Below are 20,787 nucleotides of genomic sequence, written 5' to 3'. Positions count from 1 at the left end.
ATTATATCAACAAATTTTAAAAAGACTGTCATATTAATAGACACTAAGTAGACACCTTATAAAATTTAGTAGCTATTCCTAATATAAACCCATGATCCCTTATCTAAAATTCTGATACCCCAGTATCTCTGAAAACTAAAATGTTGACCTGTAACTTTGCACCATATTTTGTCTGATGTTAAAGTTGATCTGAACTGACACAAAGTAACTACTTAAATACAGAAAGTGTTATTTTTTTTTTACAAATGTACAGTATTATATGTTCTGTAGGCAAAGCACACTCAAAAATAGTGTGGATTATTTGTGGCTCTCTGTTCTATATTCAAAATTATTATAGTCTTTTCTTTTCTTAAGTTGAGTTTAAGGAGAAATACTATGAGGCATGTACTAGTATCTTTAACTCTCCGGAAAAACAGCAACACATTACCATGTTTCATTGAATCTAAGACACCATTACTTAGAAGGCTAGCAGTTATTTTATGTATCACCAAAAGAGAAAAAAACATGCTGCTAATTATAATATGAGCCATCATCAATTGTAAAACATATTCCATTTTCAGAGATACTGAAATATAAAGAAGGTGTATCTCAGGACCTATGAAATATGGTGCAGACAACCAAAGGCAATCAGGAGTCTACCAGAGACCACGTGGCTGGTCAGGACTCAAGGTCCCTTCCTCTATCGATGTCCGGGTCTTGGGGAGGACCCAGGTGTGAGGAGGAGTGTGGTGGTCTGGGGTCAGCCAGGCTTCAGAGTTGCTCTGTATTGATTAGTTGTTTGATCATGAAACAGCTATTTAATGCCTCAAACCACAGTCCTGGCTGGGATAGTGCTGGGATGGTACTAACACCTGCTTACACTTATTTAGAGAGTTGAAAGTGGGATATGAGATAGGGCTTGTGACATTCCTGGTCCAGAGTAAGCCCTCCCTCAACAGCAGCCCCTGGAATGAGGGTGGTGGTGAGAGTGGCCAGAATCTAGGCAGTGATGGCGAACCTTTTGTGCTCGGCGTGTCAGCATTTTGAAAAACCCTAACTTAACTCTGGTGCCGTGTCACCTATAGAAATTTTTTGATATTTGCAACCATAGTAAAACAAATATGTATATTTTTGATATTTGTTTTATATATTTAAATGCCATTTAACAAAGAAAAATCAACCAAAAAAATGAGTTCGCGTGTCACCTCTGACACACGTGTCATAGGTTCGCTATCACTGACTAGGGTGTTTCCCACATCTGTCATCCTGTGATTCCCCGATATTCCTGGAGAAGCTGCAATTGGCCTTAGACGCCTGTGCTATCTGTGTGCCCTAAATTTATGAAGTCTGACCCGAATATCTGAGTTGGCAAGGACCTGACACGCCCTAACGGGTCACGAGAGGAAGTGTGACTTTCCCGGGTGATGCAGGCAGTGGCAGATGACAACTAAGACCTAGACACTGGACACATTGGTCAGACTCTTTCCAGATGCCAAGACTCCTACCCTGAGGAGGTGGGATGAGGGGTGGAGTCCACTCTAGGAGTTTATAATCTCTGTGTCCCAAGTCCAGTCATTTCTCCTCTCTGGGCTACTTCTCCCTGCTCTGGGGAAAAAAGATGGATGCAAGCTTAACCCACCAACCCCATTCTAACTTCATGTCTGAACTTTGACCTTCACCATCCCCCACGTCCACCCCATCTCTCTAATTGGCCACCGGGAAGGAGTTTAGGGGAGCTCTTCCGTTCGGAGGCTCTGAAGACCTGCTCACATCACCAATCTGCTGTGTGTTCTCCGACAGGATGGGAGTGGTGAGCAGCAAAAAGCAGGTCAAGGAGAAGAGTAAGGGCCAATGGAGCCCTATGAAGGTCAGCACCCACAGCAGAGAGCCCCCACCACTGCCACCCCTGGTGAGTGATCGCTTCTCCCAGCTGGAGAGGGAGGGGGAGGAGGGAGAGCACAGAGCACGTGAGGCTCCCTGGGGGCTGCTCCCAGTCTCCAGCAAGTCCCAGTGCCCTCTCTTGATAACCCAGGGCTCCCACAAATAGGCCCCCAACTCCAGTGCCACCTGAGTTCATATTGTTGTTACAGATTGTAAAATATTTAACCGCCAGATTGCTGGAATTTAAACCTGTTAGCTGTACCTTTGAAGCAGGTTTCTTAACTCCCTTTAGCCTCAGTTTCCCCACCTGTAAAGTGGGTAGAATAAAAGTGCCTTTCTGATGGGGATGTAACAATATGCCATGTAGATACAAGTATGCAGTGCTATAATGTATTACCTTTAGCACAGAACTGTGCGTGGTTCGCCCCCAATAATTCTTAGCCAGTTTTCATTGGGCAAGGGCAGCCTTGAAGAGACAGGAAAATCAAAGAGGTCAGCTGAGGAAAGGGTGTGGTGGGGGAGAGTCTAGGGCAGTGATGGCAAACCTTTTGAGCTCGGCGTGTCAGCATTTTGAAAAACCCTAACTTAACTCTGGTGCCGTGTCACATATAGAAATCTTTTGATAATTGCAACCATAGTAAAACAAAGATGTATATTTTTGATATTTATTTTATATATTTAAATGCCATTTAACAAAGAAAAATCAACCAAAAAGATGAGTTCGCGTGTCACCTCTGACACGCGTGTCATAGGTTCGCCATCACTGGTCCAGGGCATTTAGCAATATCTGCTGCTCTCAACTCTATCCAGAAGCTCCTGGATCATTGTCCCCTTCCTGGTGTGCCAGCATTCCAAAGAGCTCACTCCCGTGGGACGAGGCAACCTAAGACGGGAGGGTGCTTATACTCACCTCCCCGACAGGCCCTCGAGTGTTCATGGAGCCTGTCTCAAAGTTCTGGTTTGTTCACAAAGTAGTTAGCTCCCTTTCATGCTACTGGTTCCTAAAGATGCATTTTTAGATGACTGTCTGTGTCCCCCCCATCTGGCCACCTACCCCCTTTTGATTTGGGGCAATTGGAAGTCAGGCCTGGACTCCTCTTTCCTGCTCTCTCTCTACCCCCCGCCAGGCACATCCAAATAGTCATCACTTCATCCCAACTGTGACCTAATAAGAGCGGTGACCACTATTCCCATTTCTTAGATAAACCAGGCATCTTATCAGTGTCCCAACTTAGTGCAGGGCTTGGCATGTAACAATGAAATGTTTGTTGAATAAATGAATGATCAAAGGGCCATCGATTAATTCTTGATTTATCCGACTGAGAAATTACTCAATAGGACTTAGATTCAATAACTTCTTCAGAGTTACATGCTAATAAGTAGTAGAGCCTGCAATATTTTTAACTTTTAAAAAGTCACATAATACATATCAATTATGAAAAAAAATTATAAGTATTCATTATCCCACTAGCCAATGATACCCGGAGTTAGCATTGCACAGGTCCTGCCTCCAGACCCTTTTCTTTTTTTAATTCTTTATTGCTTAGACCAGTGATGGCGAACCTATGACACACGAACTCATTTTTTTGGTTGATTTTTCTTTGTTAAATGGCATTTAAATATATAAAATAAATATCAAAAATAGAAGTCTTTGTTTTACTATGGTTGCAAATATCAAAAAATTTCTATAGGTGACACGGCACCAGAGTTAAGTTAGGGTTTTTCAAAATGCTGACACACCGAGCTCAAAAGGTTCGCCATCACTGGTTTAGAGTATTACATACGTCTCCTTTTCCCCCCATTGACCTCTCCCCAGCCGTTCCAACCCCCCAGCACATGCCCTCACCCCAGACGCCTTTCTTGTGTGTTATTTATGTGCTTATATTTTTAGTGGAACCATAATACTATACATACCATTTTGCAAACTGCTGCTTCAAATTTGTGTTTAATAAATACCAAAAAAAAAAAAAGGATTATTGATTACAGGTTGAAGGCAGGAGAATAAAATGAACACTTAGTGCAGCCCCTCCCATCCTCAGAATTAGAAAGTGACCCATCACACAGAAGGCCTCTGCTGTCCCCCAGTCTGTCCCCTCGCCCCAGGCCCCACCATTCTGATGTGCTTACTCCTTAGCTTTGCTTCCTCTGTAGCATCCTATATGCATATATTCCTGAACACTATTTAATTTAATTTTGCATGTTGTGAACTTTAAATCAAATGAGTCCAACAGCAAGGATTCTTCTGAGATGTGGGTTTCAGATCTGTGTTTTTCATTGGGAGCATCATCCAATGATGCATGTAGCTATAGCTCTTTAGCTGCCACAGCTGTGTAGGATTGATTGCATGCATATGCCCCAATTTATCTATTCTTTGGTCATTGGTCATGTAATTATTATTATTATTATGTGTTTCTGTTGGGAGCAATGTTGCACATATTTCCTAGTGCACATATGCAAAAGTTTCTCTACAGGGTATATACGTAGGACTATATTAGTTAAGTTTTAAGGAAATACATTTTAAAAATATATTTTTATTGATATCAGAGAAAAAGGGAGATGGAGAGATAGAAACATCCATGATGAGAGAGATACATTTTAAAAATAATTTTTCTTAAGAAAATTCATCATTTAATGGCAGAGGCAGGATTTTAAGCCAGGTGATGGGGTGTCCCCCCCTCCCCCCGACCACCACATCCATTCCACAGCTGCCTCTTACAGAGTTGGGCATCCCTACATACCCCTCCTCTAAATGTATATATAAGGTCCAGGCAAAGATGACAGGTGATCCGGGGCTTATTCGAGATGGCACTGGTACCTGTGCAAACTCCTGTGCCAACAGGGCAGCTCCCACACTCACAGCAGCCTCACCCACCGCCCTGCAGGCCCTGCCCAGCCACGGGCCTTGAACTAATGCAGAGGGCATGTGTTTCTGCTCCAGGTCCTGTTTAACCACCTGGCTCCTGCACCTCCCGACACACACCCGGATCAAGGTAAGAAGGGGCTGCTTTGGAAGCTGAGGCTCCTCAGGCCTCCCCAGGCCCCAGATTTATGCAGTTAGAACAGGGGCTCAGTCGGGACAGCTTCCTGGAGAGGAAGGTGTGTGGGCCCCTAGAGTCTTAGGGGAGACGGCTAGGGGAGGCTGAGGGAGGAGCCTGTGGCCCAGCTCTGACCCAGCCTCGCCTGCCCTTGGGGGCCTCTCCGGCAGCCAGGCACCGGCTCCTTTAATGTACCTCGGTGGGCATTTGTAAAGGACTTTACAAACTACAGATGAGCACAAAAAGACAAGAGTTACAGTGAATACAAACAGCACCATGAAACCCAGGCTTTCAAAGAGCTAACTCCCAACCTCAGAGGGTGAGGACCATGGTTCTGAGTCCTCCCTCCCAGCCCTCAGTCTGTTGCTGTTTGAATTACCACCCTGTTCCTCACTTTCAAAAGTCCCCTGCTGACCTTCTAACCACTCACTACACCCTCCCGCACCCATCTCCACTTGCACTTTGGTGGGCAGGACTATAGAGGTGACTCCGGCCTTCCTGAGTCAGGGGCTCAGACCTCAGGAGGGTCTCAGGGGATGGTGGCCTCACTCTGAAGTGGCGTAGGGGAGAGCAGAATGCCGGCCTGGGCCTACGCCATTCATTCACTCACTCACTCACACAGAAGGCACTGAGCAAACAGGACCCAGAGCTGGCTGTGTCCAAGGACTGGGGAAGCTGTATAAGACGTGGCTCCTCTCTGCAAGAACTCAGAGTCTGTCAGACTCATGAGCAAGGTGTTGGAGCCGGGGTAGTGACCTCACCTGGTGTCTCTCGTGCTGTTGGGGATCACAATTAATTAGCTTCAGGGCCATCCTCCACTTCCTGCCAGAGGGGGCAAATTTCCAGGAAGAAAGTCTAGGTCAGCGGTTCTCAACCTGTGGGTCGCGACCCCTTTGGCGGTCGAACGACCCTTTCACAGGGGTCGCCTAAGACCATCCTGCATATCAGATATTTACATTACGATTCATAAGAGTAGCAACATTACAGTGATGAAGTAGCAACGAAAATAATTTTATGGTTGGGTCACAACATGAGGAACTGTATTTAAAGGCCCAGAAGGTTGAGAACCACTGGTCTAGGTGAAGGAAATAAACTAACTGCTTTTGGTACAGGAATTTGAATCTCAGAACCAGAGGGGCCTTTGTCATCTTCTCCAATCCCCTCTTCCCAGCATGGGAAGGTGACCAGCCCAAGGTCACGCCAAGCATTAGAGACATCACTCTCGGGGAAGCTAGGTGGTCTCCAGGAGACCTTTTCCAGGTGAGCCTTGGCTCCTCACAGCTGTGCAGAAAAGCCCTCATCAGTTGAGAGATGTCATGCAAGCTCCGGAGCCCTCTCTCCACCTCTGTCTTAGGGACCACCAGCAAGCAGGGGGCTGCCAGCCAGAAGCACCATGATGGGACCCTGGCATGGCTGCAGGTCCCTGTTCCAAGACCACTGCTCCCTTTGGAGCAGAGGCTGGAAGGGACAGGTGGGGATGGGGAAGAGAGGAGAAGCTCACATGCCTCCAGGAGATAAGGGATCAGCCCACACTAGTTTCCAGACTTGGGTCTTTGGGCATCAGGTCCATGCAGCTGATCTCCCTAAACACTGGGCTATCCAGTCCCTTACACAGTGACTAGCCCCATCTAGGCCTGAGGGTCTCTAGGTGGGGTCCAGAAAGGAAGTCACGATGGGCTCAGAGGGGCAGTATGCCCTTGTTCCCAGCAGCAAGCTCAGGAGGTCAGTCTGCCAGACAGAAACGTCTTCTGCATCAGTGAGTGAGAAGGTTCACCATGGCTTCCACTCTATTCTTACCTTTTCCTGACCCTCTTAGTAGCCAGAAGGTGCTCAGAGCACAGGCTTATGCCGTAGGCCTGAGCGGTGGCCATGTCTTCCTTGTTCCCCCTAGAAGAGCATTTCGTGGTGGCGCTGTATGACTACGTGGCAGTGAATGACCGTGATCTGCAGATGCTGAAAGGGGAGAAGCTGCAGATCCTAAAAGAGTAAGTTTCCAGGATGCTGTCTCGTGGTCAGAGGTCTCTGCAGCTCCCTATCAGAGCAGGACTCCCACCCATCCTCCCATCTGTCTTATTCCACCCGCCATGCTCTCTTTAGCTGCCTCCAGAATATTCTCTCCACTGCCCAGCCCCAGGCCCAGGTACCCAGCATCTTCTTTAACTTGACCCAACTGTCTTTCTTCCATCTGCCTTTCCAAAGTCTTGCTGGTGAGGGGGTGTCCTGCTCCGCTGTCAAAATCCTACTCTTCCTTCAAAGCCCACCTCTAATGCCACCTCCTTCGTGCAGCCCTCCTGACTCCCATAGTGTTCGCCTAGTTGCTCCTCACAGCGTTGTGTTGGAGTCAGTGGTGTCAGTATTTGTCTCCCTCGCCAGATGAGATCGCGTGCGGGATTCTACTTATGAAATCGGCCGTGGTTTATTCCCACTGTTCCTTCTCAGAGACTCCCCCAGAATCTGCTCTCACACATCTGATTGTCCTGAGGGCCTGCTTTGTTCTTGACGTTCTGCAATGACCTTGAGCTAACAGCATGCAAACCCTGACCTTTTGGCCACCCCTGGGCCGCCCGTTCCTCCTGTCACCAGCAGCCCTCCTGTGTTGTCTTTCCTGTCCAGTCCCAACTCGCTCTCTACGTTCTAAAGACGTCCATTAGTCAAGAGGAAGGCTACTCAAGAGGGGCCCTAGTGGGTTGGCCAGGCTGTTTAGACCAGTGGTCGGCAAACTGCGGCCCCTTGAGTGTGGCTCTTCCACAGAATACCACGCGGGGCGAGCACGTACAGTGCGATTGAAACTTCGTGGCCACATTCAAGGGGCCAAAGAGCCACATGTGGCTCGCGAGGGACACTGGTCTAGACCAAATGTCCCCTGGAGGCTGTGCATCCCCCCTCTCCCTGGGCCAGGAGCACCGTGAGTTTGAAATGGCCCAGGTAGTTCCATGTCACTGAGCCCCTTGTGTGAGCTCCCTCTCACCTGCCAGGCTGTCTGCCTCTGTGGGTCCTCTGCCTCCCTGCGAGTCCTGGGGGGCTGTGAGCTGCCGCAGAGAGGCACCCGTCTGAGCCACTCTCTCATTTATGTGTTTCCTTCTTCCCTTAGGTCTGGAGACTGGTGGCTGGCCAAGTCTCTCATCACGGGAAGAGAAGGCTATGTGCCCAGCAACTTTGTGGCCCGAGTAGAGACCCTGGAAGTGGAAAAGTAGGTGGACAGACAGAAGGCCCCTCAAAGCAGAGGCATGCCCCCTGCTTCTGCCACGCAGGGTGTGGCCAGACAGTGGCTAAAAAGTGAGCCAGTGTGAGCCCAGCAGGAGGGAGCAGGAAAGGGTCAGGGAGCTGGAACTCCTGGAGCAGGAAAGGGTCAGGGAGCTGGAACTCCTGGAACAGGCTTGACGATGTTTCAATTGCTGCGTGATCTGAGAGAGTCGCTCCTCTGTGAGCACCTCACTCCCCCATATGAGAACCGACCTTTCCTGGCTCACCTGGACAGAAACGTTCCCCTGTCCCACGGCCTTGCAAGCTAACAAGGAGGCGCTGGATCAGCTCACACTCCCCAGTGCCTCCCGGGGCTGGGGCCTGCGGGACTCCCGGGGTGGTGGCTCATTCAGAATTGGATTATCAAGGAGCAACATCCTTATAACCCCCTGGAAGGTCCGCTGTGGGCCTCAGCCATTCATTCACTCACACAGAGGGCATTGAGCCAACAGGGCCCAGGGCCCGGCTCTGTCCAGGGACTGGGGAAGCTATAAATGAGTAACACGTGGCTCCTCGTGTCAAACTCAGGAGCAAAGCGTAGGAACCGGGTTAGTGGCCCCACCTGGTGTCCCTCGTGCAGCGATGGTAGGTAGCCCTTGGGAGGGTTCCTTGTCTGGCACTCCCGGCCCTGGCCCGGCCCGGGAACAGCATGCACTCCCACGCTGACCAGTCCCTGCGCAGGGGGCCATGGTGGGAATCAGACTCTGAGAATCTACTTCAGAGACCGACTGCAAGGAGAGTGTGCTCTGAGAGTAGGCGGCTGGGCGCCTTTCCCCAGAGCGAAGTTAACAAAGGGCACCCATATAATGGTTTTGTTTCACTTCAAGAAAACAGTAAGTCCAGGAGTGGGAAGAAAGGGGAACACGACACCAAGGGGCATGCGTGGACCCAGCTGGGAGGAGCGCTGGCTCAGGGTGGACCTGGGAACAGGGACACAAATTTTATTTCCTGGGGGCAGAGGCACAGCTTAGGAGGGAGGTTTGGAGAAGAATGAGCCGAGGAGCGTGGCCACTCTCTGAGGCTCGCCTGCCTTCGACCTTTTCCAGGTGGTTCTTTAGATCAATTAGCCGGAAAGATGCCGAGAGGCAGCTTCTGGCTCCAGTCAACAAGGTGGGCTCCTTTCTCATCAGAGAGAGCGAAACCAACAAAGGTAAGCGTGGGCAGAGCCCTTCCCTCCCTGTGTGCTCTGGGCGGCCCCCGCCTGAGGCCTGGCTGCTGCCAGGGCAATGCCAGTCAGGAGAACCTGGCAGCCCCCAGGCCCCAGGCTCCCAGTTCAGGCTGGATTTGGTTCCCTGTGGTTGGCACGATGAGAATGGACAGAGGTTTGGCATTCAATTACACACACACACACACACACACACACACACACACACACACACAGCTCCATTCACGGCCTTAGATCTGCAGCGAGTGGAAACACCAGAGCAGCAGACGCTGGACACAGAGAGCTGCTTATCACACACTGTGAGGCTCAGGGGAGAGCCCTCAGCCTCATGCGTCTCAAAGGGCCGGGGCTGGATTGGAGGAGAAAGGGTGCATTGATGAGTTGGGGTGCTCTGTGCAGACTTCTCTGTGCAGAATTTCCCGAAGTGCACCAATGGATGCATTTAATTATACACACACACACACACACACACACCACACACACAGGGTGGGGAAAACATAGGTTTACAGTTTTTCATATGGAAATAACTAATAAATAATAATGCAAGAATAAAGCCCGTTTCACGCACTCACAACTGCAAACCTACGTTTGGCCCACCTGGTGTGGATATTGCCACTATTCCGTTTTAGTGGCAGAGCACCTGCGTCCAAGAATGAACCCTATGTGTTTTGCTCCTTTTGTGGACTATTTTAACACATACAGCAGTAGAGAGACTGGTATAATGGGACCCCTTGTGCCCAACGCCCAACTCAGCCACCTTGTTTCATGCGTATCCCCACCCACACCTATTATACTGAAGCAAATCCCAGATATGTCATTTCACCCTGGAAGGGATGTTTTTCTCATTGCCTGTGGCTACGGTGTCCTCCTCCCGACCTCGGTGTGGAGGAGGGAGGGGTTCTCTAAGGGTGGGGACCTCCTCCTTGCCCACTGTGGGAAGCTAGTCCCAGATGGGCACTGGCCAGATGCAGCTGGGCTGCAGGGTAATCCAAGCATCGTCACCCCCCACACATACACCTATGCATGCGCGCGCACACTCAGGCACACACACAAGCCCTCAGAACTCCAACGCAAGATCCCTCTGTCTACATCTGTCTACAATGGCTGTAAGACAGGGTAGAAACTCAGAAGCAAGGGGACAGAGTCCTAGCTCCCTGTGGCTTCCAGTTGTCCCTTAGTGTCTCTAGCCTCAGTTTATCGGTATGCATGTGAGCACCCCTTAGTCCAAAAGCAGGTGGGCTTTTGGGGTTAAGAAATCTCCGTCTCTGGGAGCCCAGTCTGCGTGTCCAGCACAGCCCAGAGGCAGGGCAGGGGGTCTGGACTTTGAAGCAGGGGGTGCAGATTTTGTGAACCTGCAGCTGATAGGACTTGGGGGTTCCTTTAAGAAGAATACCAAATTGCAAAAAGATAATAGCAGATCCTTGATGAGCCTGGGCAAGTGAGGGACCGAAGCCGTGAACTTGGGCAGCGGTTCTGGCTGGAAGAGAGCAGGTCTCCTGGGCTCATCGTGAGTTTGTACACGCAGAGTGCAGCCAAGGAAATGGGGAGGGAGCCCTTTGTCTTGCCCCGGTGGTGTGAACTCATTAGAGCCACTCTCCAATTCCTTAAATTCTGGGGCATAGTTGCACCTACTAGGCGCAAGGTGGGAGAGACAGTTTGCAGCCTGCAGTTGGGGTAGGGGTTGCAGGCATGCTGTGGGCTGTGGCCAGAGCAAGGCGCCTAATGCGACACCCACCCTCTTCGGGGTCCTTTTGCAAGTAGGTGATGAGAGAGGCACGATGGTTAAGGCAGATGGGAGGAGAGAAAGAGTTTGAGACAGAGTGATGGTCTGAAAGGAAAGGAAATGCCTGCTGACAAACAGTACAGCCGAAAATCAAGCGTCACGTCCAGAAAAAGAGGTGTTCAAGCCTGACACCTGGTGGGAGGGAGTGGTACTGCTCGCGGTAGGCAAGTCCTTAGGAAGGACTCCAGGGCTCCCAAGCCTGCTGCTTAACTAGCAGAGTGACCAGGGCCAAGCGACATCCCCCTTTGGGCCCCGGCCTTCTTACCTCCGAGTTAGAGTAGGGGCATGGTACCCAGAGAGGCGGTCAGAGGCATTTTATGAAAACATCAAGTTAATGGGAAGAAGTTTCTCAACTGGAAACTCTTGCCTCCTTAACTTACTCTTAACCCCTGGCATTGGCTAGGCGTTGTCTGCAGGCAAACATTAACATAGATGACAAAACACCCTGACATGTGAGTGGATGTGAACAGAACCCCTGGGAAACAGCTGGTTATGCTCTCCCCCCCTGGACAGGGGTGCTTGAGGTTGAGATTTGGTGTTGCATGGGTGAGTCAGAGTCAACCTTTTCAGCCAGAATGAATCAATCAATCAGTCAACCTTTTAGTCCCTCTAACAGCTCTACATTCTCAATATTCCATGGCAAAGGGTCCCCGAGTGACCAGGTGCCCGGTCCTGCTTCCTACGAGAACGTCCTCCCTGCCCCAGAGTTCTTGGTGCCCTGGCTGAGTTGGGGAAACTCTGGCAGGAACATCTAGAACAGAGTCGGATGGAGCTGGCAGGGCAGGCTTCCAGGAGACCTGAGGTTGAGATGAAGGAAAAGGCAGCCCAGGATGGAAGTGGTCAAAATGGAGAGCAGAATGCGGGGAGCTTTTCCCCAAGGCATTGGAATGAAGCCCGCATCCCAACCCAATTCTCCCTCTTTATGCCTCCCTTCTCACGCCTGTGTGTTCATTAACCCTGCAGGTGCCTTTTCCCTGTCTGTGAAGGACGTGACCACCCAGGGGGAGGTGATCAAGCACTATAAGATCCGCTCCCTGGATGAAGGGGGCTATTACGTCTCCCCCCGAATCACCTTCCCCACACTCCAGGCCTTGGTGCAGCACTACTCTAGTAAGACGGGCATGTGCTGGGGGTGGGGACCTGAGCCGGGCAGCCCTTGTATCTCTCTATTGCTAAGATCTCGAGATTGAGAATCATTGGTGCTGTCTTGGAGTTGACACTGTCAACATAGTGATTTAAAGTCTGTGTGCTTAATCCCTTCGACTGAATCAGCATTCAACAACCTGGAGAGCAACAAATATTTTCATCTTAGAGAGAATCAGGTTGATGCTAGCATGCCTTGCTTTATACCAAACAGTTGCAAAGAGCTGAGTGTGCGCGTGTGTGTGCACGTGCACATGTGCACAGGAGCACTTGGGGTGGGGGTGGGGCTAGCAACAGGTGGTGCGGGACACAGCTAAGAGAGGTAAGGCTCTCCAGGAAGAGATGTGAGCCTGGCTGCTCTGGTAACCTCCAGCCCCATTTCTTCTTCTCTAACACAGAGAAAGGGGATGGCTTATGCCAGAAGCTGACCCAACCCTGTGTGAGCCTGGCTCCTCAGAACCCCTGGGCCCAGGATGAATGGGAAATCCCCCGGCAGTCTCTCAAGCTGGTCCGGAAACTTGGATCTGGACAGTTTGGCGAGGTCTGGATGGGTGAGTGTGCGGTATGCCGGGAGCCTCTTGCCCTGTCCTGCGTCCTGACACACAGAGGGCTCAGGATTTGCACAGTGCATCCTGTTTCCCCAGAAAGGCTGTGAGGGAGAAGGGACAGAGGCGATGATACCCATTTCACCAATGAGGTGGTGGAGGCATAGAACTCTGTTCCTCAAATGCCAGAGGGAGGCTGAGACAGGCTGACATCTGGCAAGATAAGCTGACGCATCCATCACCCTCAGAAGCTGTACATTCCAGCTCAGGGCCACTTCCTAAGGGGGTGGCTCTAGCCTCAACCCTCAGCCCACTTTCCAGCATCGGATGGCTCCCAAAAGCTTATGTAGATTTTGGTTAAGGGATCACCTCCCACAACCTCTGGGACTTCTGAATGGCTTCTTCATTCTCTCCCCACCCTGCCCCGTCTCCCGGCTCAGGTTATTACAGAAACAATGTGAAGGTGGCCATCAAGACCCTGAAGGAGGGAACCATGTCTCCGGAGGCCTTCCTGGGCGAGGCCAACCTGATGAAAACTCTCCAGCATGAAAGGCTGGTTCGCCTCTACGCCGTAGTCACCAAGGAGCCCATCTACATCGTGACCGAGTACATGGCCAGAGGTGGTGCCCCGTGGGGGCCTGTGTCCCTCAGACAGAGGCGGGGACGGGGGAGGCTACAGGCTTAGGGGGTGAGAAGGCAGAGGCCCATCTGCTGCCATGGGTTTGCCTGGCAGGGGATCTGTGCAAGGGATCACTGAGCCATGGGCTGAGTGGATTAGCCAACATACTTCTCGCCTAGGGCCTCCCACAGCCATAGGGGACATAGGAGAAGAATAAGACAAGTATTAGTCAGTGGCTCTCTAGAGCTGTGTCCTCCACTCAGGAGCACTTGGAGCATGCCTTCTGTGGCTGGCACTGTTTGACAGCTGCTGGGGAGGACAGACCATGGCCAAGTTAAAAGAGCAGTAGGCTGGGCATCCAGAGCTGGTTCTAGTCCCAGGTCTACCACTCACCAGCCATGGGACCTTTTAATACCATATGGACATTTTACCACACGGTGAAAAGAGAGGTTGGATGCGATGGCCTCTGAGGTTCCAGTGTGGCCAAGCTCTCATGGGGCAGTGGGCCGGGGGTTGGGCTTCAGCCTTTGACCTCCTTCTCACCCCTCCTGTGACACTGACCACACACTGCTTCCTGTGGGTTCTAAGGTGCCATGCTAATATAGATCCTTAAATGTCACCATGAAGGGGGGCCACATTGAGCTGGGGACCCAATGGCTCACCTCTTAGCCACACCTCAGGTGAGTGTCCCTCAGGGCTTTTAGAGACATCAAATCCCAGGGGCTGGGTCTCTCCATTCTGGTGCTGAGAGGCACACTTTCTACCATCAAAGGGTGAAGGGAGCAAGAAAGTCATGCCGGAATGAGCACGGAACTTAGAGTCAGAGGAGCAGGTTCTGCTCCTGGCTCCCTGGCTTGTGACCCTGAACCTGGCTGAAAACTAACCTCCTGTGAGTAGCCGGGAGCATATTAGCTGCCTCCTGGGTGCCGTGGGGACCGAGGTTGGAATTCTGCAGAGCGGAAGGCACTCTGACACTGTGGATGGATTTCTTCTCTGTGGACAAGAGTCTCACAGAGCGCCACTTGCTTCGGGCCCGGGGGGGAGCAGCCCACACCTGGAGGAGGCTGGCCTGGCTGGGGTGGGGTCATTTGCAGAAGTGCAGCTGCAGCTTTCTTTCCTCAGGATGCTTGCTGGATTTCCTGAAGACGGATGAAGGCAGCAGATTGTCCCTCCCAAGACTGATCGACATGTCGGCCCAGGTTTGTGAGCTACCAAGGGCAGCGGACCTGAGTACCAACACCCTCATGGGGGGCCGTGGCCTCCAGGTCTCTCCTCCCTGCCCTCTGGCTTAACAAAATCAACTATTTAGAGGTTGTATCTATCTGATTTAGGCTGGGCTGTGAAGGACAGAAAACCCAAAGTAATAATGGCTTAAATGTGTCAACATCCAAAGGTGAAAAGTCTGGGTGGTTGGTGGACTTGTCTCTCAAAGTCACAGAGACCCAGGTTTCTTCCATCTGCCAGGTGTCTTAGCATGTCATCGGATTGTCCAAGGTGGATGCTCACGCCTTACCATCTTGTCCTCTTCTCAGTCAGCAGGAAGAAGTAAAGGGGTTGAAAGCCCATTTTCCTCCCTAGAGACAGCTCCCTGAAGTCACCCACTACATTGCTCTTTCATCCTCCTGGCCACACCTGGCTGCAAGGGAGCTTGGGAAATGTAGTCTTCATTCTGGGCAATCATGATGGGATGATGTGGGTTCTATCAATAAGGAAGAGAGGGAGAACAGATGGTGGTATGGAAAACCCAGAGAGTTTGCATGAATTCCATGTAACATGGCAGGCAAGTGTTTTGTGGTGACCTCGTTTCTTCCGCAGGAGGTGTCCACAAGCATCTTCTGAGGCAGGGGGGGAATGGAGAGGAGGCTCTTTCCTCCCCAGCGATTTTAGCTGAGGCCTCTCACTGGCAGGAAAACCCATCTGGGGGCCCCGAGTGTGTGTCTGTTAAAACTGGAACTCTCAGCAGAAAATCTGTGGTCAACCTGTGAGACATGTAAATGCACACACACATCCGGCCTCAGAAAGGAAACCTCCCCTCCCCACACACCCCTTCCCCACCCCGGAGGCCTTATCTGCTATTAGTATCGATGCAGGAACTGATGTCACCACACCCTTTTTCCACAGACAGGTTTGAGGAGGCTGGTGAGATGGTCTCGGAAAATTAGCGCTGGTAACCCGTTTCAAACCACATATGAGTGATAAACCCGTGGACTCCTTTCTTTTCCTTCTCTCGTTCTCTCCTGCCTTGTATTCAATCCCGTGGTAATCATGGGTCACCCAGGGGCAAAGGATGTGAAAAGCCACCTCAGTTCATCCCCAGGTATGGCCAAGATGCTGACGGTTAAGAAACCCAAAATCAGAACCTCCCAGGTGATCAGCTTCTAAACCATTTTCTAGTCATGCTAGTACCTCACCACGGGTGCACATGCGTGCACGCACACACACGCAGACACTCAAACTCAATGCCCTTCTGGGGGCACCTTTCCTGCTCTATAGGATGGAATGCAAAGCTCCCCTCCAACCACAACCCCAGGCGCAGCCACATGGCAGCTCTCTGATACCTTGAGAGCCTTTGCCCGGGCTCCTCTCTTCTCCGAATGCCTTTGACTCTCTTCTCACCTGGAAGAATCCTAATCAATGTTCATGACCCAAGTTAAGTGTCGTCTCTAGTAAATGTTCCCTGGACAGAAAAGTGCTAGAGAGCACTTAGCTCGTATGTTCTCGTTAGCATCATGCACGGTTGATTCTTCTCCTTGAAAGCAGATCTGGGTCCTACTCAACCTTCTTTCTTTCTCTCTTTCTTTCTTTCTTTCTCTCTTTCTTTCTTTCTTTGGTATTTCTAGTACTACTCGATACATATTTTTTAATGGGATGAGCGCTGCTAAATGCTACTCGATACTCGATACTTAGCTTTATAGTCCCCACAGTATCATACCAGTAAATGTGTGTTGATGGAACGATTTAGCAAAGGAATGAATTCATTCCTTCATGGATAAATCAATACACTTGGGAACAGAAGGAGAGGTGGGATTAATCCCAGTGCTGGCTTCTTGCCGCCACAGGTCTGAGATGATTAACTGGCTTGCTATGCTCTGCCTCAGTTTCTTCATCTGTCAATGGGAGTGCCGAGAATGAGGCCTGAGTGAGTTTCCTTGGCTAAAGGACACACGAGCAGCACAAACAGCTATTCCGGCCCAGTGCTGGTGACAGGGGACAGCCATGGCATCTCCTCTTCTTTTCCTGCCTCTGTTCCATTGGGATTTGGCCCCTGCTCCCTGAGGGCCCGCCCTGGAGCAGTGCTGGGTTAGGCTCTCAGCCACCTGTCTCATTTTATGCTCACCTCCACTCTATGCCCTGGACACCCCTTTCCTGTGTTCCAATAAGTTCAGTGACAACTTGGGGAGCTTAAGCAACAGGCCAGGGGTCAACAACTCCAAACCAGGGCACCCTGCTCCAAAACCTGTGCTTCCAACAGGCCAAGAAAATGAAACCCTCTCCCCCTTCCCCTCTCCCTCCTGCCCCTTCCTTTTCTTCTCCCCTGCCCAGAAACCCCCCTTTTCTCCTGTCTTCATTCTGCTGTCTCCCTCCCCTGCAGACACCTGGAAGGAGAGGAGAGGTAGCCCCTAGCTCTGATGGCGGTGTCTCTGCCTTTCTGGGCTTCGAGGAGACAGGGGTGTGTAGCTTCTTCAGCTGAGGACAGGGGAAGCCTTTCTACTCCACCCAAGAACCTGCTCCTTCTCCAGCACCACCACCCTCCATGCACCTACCCAAGACAACAAACATCAAGCATTCCTTCCCTCCCCTTCCAGACTGAGAGGATGAAGGATGCTTCTACAGACAGGCTGGTGGTGAGGGTGGGCAGGGTCCTTCCTCTCCCGCATAGGGACTTTGTAGGGCAACCCCAGATGGGCGAGGTCCTTGCATGGAGGTCCCCATGCTGCCCTTCGCTTTGTGGCATGTTCCCCCAGATTGCTGAAGGAATGGCGTATATTGAGAAAATGAATTCAATCCACCGTGACCTCCGGGCGGCCAACATCCTGGTGTCTGAGACGTTGGGCTGCAAAATCGGTGACTTTGGCTTGGCCCGGATCATCGACAATGAATACACCGCCCAAGAGGGTGAGCAGAGACTCCCAGCCATGGGGAGACCTTGGGACTTAACCTGCCCCAACTCCCAACCCCCCTTGGACTTCTCCTCGTCCCTACATAGCAGAGCCCTGGGTGAAGAGATCAGAGAGCTGTGGGGTTTCCACAATTCTGGCCTTACCCTCGGTGGATCAGCTTTTCCCTAACTGTGCTCTGCAGAGCACTGGTGCCCTCTGAGGAATGGCTGTGTGAAGCAGGTCTGCAGATAATGCAAAGTCCATCCAGGGCTCCCTTGGTGATTTCCAAGGCACACCAGCATATTAAAGGCACTGAGAAGTCCCGCAGGAAAGCCACTGTGTACATTTGCTTCACTCCTCCAAACTGATTTGAGCCCAGAATACGTTTCCACTTTATCATCGACTAACCTCCCATAGAACTAGGGTTTCAAAGGACACACTTTAGAAGGCACTGCTCTCAAGTATGAGCAGCAAAACCTTATACCTGAATTAGATTTCCACAGAGCCCTTTAGTATAACTGAAGTAAAACTCCTCTTCACCAGGGGAATCGAAGTGGTCACATACATTTATCAAGCAGGCTGACAAGCCATCTCAGTTGAGCACATTAATCAGTGGGTGCAGGAGAAGGATCAGTATGGCTCATCCCCTGAGGGACCTCAGGCTGGCTGGGGAGGCGGAGAACGCTAGGCGAGGTGGGAGCAGGCCGGGTGCTGAGCCATGCCATCCGCTCTGAATGCTGATCAGGCGGCAGCCATCCGTAGGGCTTCGTGGGGCAGTGGCATTTGAATCCCCTCTTCACTGTGACTCTCAGAGATACATAAATCATCATTTCCACTGTGCAGGAAAGGATTAACAGGCAGGGACAAGCTAAAGTGACTCACCCAAGCCCTGAGTCCCTGTTATTCACAAGGCCAGGTCAGGGGGAAAGGGACGCCTCTGTCCAGATGGAAACAGGGGGTGGTTGCCCAGGGAAGCCCCCTGGGCACAGCCCTAAAGAGGGTGACCAGGGTGATGTTTGTGTCCCTATTGTCCTTTCATGCTGTGGCTCCCCATTGTCTGCACGCACTTGGCCATGCGTCCTAGTGAGTCTCAGTGACTCTCTGGACAAATACAAAAGCCCTGCAAGATGCAGTCGCTGTGGGGTGGGAGGAACAGGAAGAGCAGGAAGTGGGGGTGTGGGGTCAGTCAGCCATGGCCTCACGGAGCTGCTCATGGCTTTCCCCGCAGGGGCCAAGTTCCCCATCAAGTGGACTGCCCCGGAGGCCATCCATTTTGGGGTGTTCACCATCAAGGCGGACGTGTGGTCATTTGGCATCCTCCTGATGGAAATCGTCACGTATGGGCGGGTACCCTACCCAGGTAGGCAGTTTCTTCCCGTGGCGGCTCTCGGGTCCCCAGCTGTCCTGGGTGGTTGTGATGGCAGACAGCCAACCCTTGAGCCTGGGGTGCCCAAATGTATGTCAGAATGGAGTCTCGATTGTGGGGACAGTAGCCAGGCATACCAGTCTGGAGGGGCGGGGGGGGGGGGGGGCGGTGTTCTGCCCCCTTCTTTTAAATATATCTTATTGATTTTTTTACAGAGAGGAAGGGAGAGGGATAGAGAGTCAGAAACATCAATGAGAGAGAAACATCAATCAGCTGCCTCCTGCACACTCCCCACTGGGGATGTGCCCACAATCAAGGTACATGCCCTTGATCGGCATCAAACCTGGGACCCTTGAGTCTGCAGGCTGATGCTCTATCCACTGAGCCAAACCGGTTACGGCTGTTCTGCCCCCTTCAACATCGCTCTTGTCAACAGGGCCGCGCCCCCTTCCTCCCTAGGGCTGCATCAGCCCCAAACCTGGAAATAAGAAAAGGTCAGGGTCTGACTCTTTTACTCCCAGTTGGTTTGATCTCAGTGGAGGCCTGGGCCTTGGGAGTAGCCCCTCCCTGGTTGTAAAACCCGGGACCCCGCCCCAGTCAGAAGGGCCTGGGCCGCTGAGCAGTCTCTCCTAATGAATGGGTGGTGCGTTCTCCCCAAACACCTGCCCAGCGAGCGAGCCATGCGCTGCGGCTGCGTGTCAGGCAGTCACAGAGACGCCAGGTAGGGTCCCACCCGCGGAGGAACTGGCCGCACTGAGGGCAAGCGCACAGCCTCATTGCCAGCGGCGCTCCGCGCAGTGGAAAGTACAGAAAGGCCCGTTTCAAGGGGGCACCCGGCGGGCAGCCACGTGACCGGCGGGCGAGGAGACCGCGGTCGGTGCCTCCCGCTCCCGCCGCCCTGCAGCCGCCCCGCGTCCCCTCTGCCTCCAGGAATGAGCAACCCCGAGGTCATCCGCAGCCTGGAGCGCGGCTACCGCATGCCGCGCCCCGACTCCTGCCCGCCCGAGCTGTACCGCGGCGTCATCGCCGAGTGCTGGCGGAGCCGGCCCGAGGAGCGCCCCACCTTCGAGTTCCTGCAGTCGGTGCTGGAGGACTTCCACACGGCCACGGAGCGGCAGTACGAGCTGCAGCCCTAGCCCGGCGCTCCCACGCATCCGCGCCGCGGGCTCCGGGTCCCAGGGTCCCAGGGTCCCACACCCGTGGCCCGACCCACAGAAGGGAGGAGGCAGGTTCCCCTCGCGGCTCTGAACCGCACCGGCTGGAAAGGCAGGAGGGGGCTGGCTCGCCCTTTTCTCGCGTGAGGAAGCTAGGGGCGGCCTGGAGGGTGGTCCTCAGCCTGGGCTCCGAGCCGGGCCCCATTGCAGCCCCACCCTTCTCGGGCTGTGTGTCCTTGGGCAAGTTACTTAGCTTCTCTGTGCCTCCGCCACCTCCTTTGTGCAGCAGGAAGAACTGTTATAGTACCTACCTCGTATATTCCTTGGGTTAACCGGGGAAGATGCTCAGAACAGTGCCTGGCACGCTCTGTAGTGTTTGTCATCCTATAAGGCTCCCCTGTGTGGCGCGGGGGACCGGGAGTGCCGGGCTCCCGCCTGCGCGGACCGCCTCCCCCCTGGGGATCCCTTGCGCCCACCCCAGAAGCGGATCTGGGTCCTCCCCGACGTGGGCGCCTTGGCTCTGGGAGGGGAGAGCACTTTGCGACTTTTCCGTAATAAAGTCACGATATCTGAGCTTTCCCGTGTCGTTGCTGGTGACACGCCTGGTCCTCGCATCCATGACTTACATGGATGCATGTAGTGGCGCCGCTAGGGGCTCGTGGATGATAGTGGGTCTCGGGTGGAAACCGAGTCCCCAGCGCCAGGACAACGGCGCAGACCCAACTGTCACTGCTTCTAAGCAGGGCCAGCAGGGGGCGCCCTCACCTCAGAAAT

General features: G+C 52.4%; 1 protein-coding gene across 1 annotated transcript in view; it reads left to right on the top strand.

The window, feature by feature from the left end:
• The window catches only part of BLK (BLK proto-oncogene, Src family tyrosine kinase), a 48,484-nt gene extending 27,934 nt beyond the window's left edge, over window positions 1–20,550 (top strand). The window contains exons 2-13 of the mRNA XM_036315579.1: window positions 1,780–1,888; window positions 4,799–4,850; window positions 6,787–6,880; window positions 7,987–8,085; window positions 9,185–9,288; window positions 12,050–12,196; window positions 12,628–12,780; window positions 13,215–13,394; window positions 14,516–14,592; window positions 17,359–17,509; window positions 18,722–18,853; window positions 19,790–20,550. Of these exons, the coding sequence (XP_036171472.1) occupies window positions 1,781–1,888; window positions 4,799–4,850; window positions 6,787–6,880; window positions 7,987–8,085; window positions 9,185–9,288; window positions 12,050–12,196; window positions 12,628–12,780; window positions 13,215–13,394; window positions 14,516–14,592; window positions 17,359–17,509; window positions 18,722–18,853; window positions 19,790–19,995 (1,503 nt within the window). The 5' untranslated portion in view covers window position 1,780 and the 3' untranslated portion in view covers window positions 19,996–20,550. The remainder of the gene's footprint in view (window positions 1–1,779; window positions 1,889–4,798; window positions 4,851–6,786; window positions 6,881–7,986; window positions 8,086–9,184; window positions 9,289–12,049; window positions 12,197–12,627; window positions 12,781–13,214; window positions 13,395–14,515; window positions 14,593–17,358; window positions 17,510–18,721; window positions 18,854–19,789) is intronic.
• The last annotated feature ends 237 nt before the right edge of the window (window positions 20,551–20,787 follow it).

The sequence above is a fragment of the Myotis myotis genome, unplaced genomic scaffold (genome assembly GCF_014108235.1).
Source record: "Myotis myotis isolate mMyoMyo1 unplaced genomic scaffold, mMyoMyo1.p scaffold_m19_p_6, whole genome shotgun sequence".
Lineage (NCBI taxonomy): Eukaryota > Metazoa > Chordata > Mammalia > Chiroptera > Vespertilionidae > Myotis > Myotis myotis.
The sequence above is the reverse complement of the archived record's forward strand: the minus strand, read 5'-3'. Positions and strand labels throughout refer to the sequence as shown.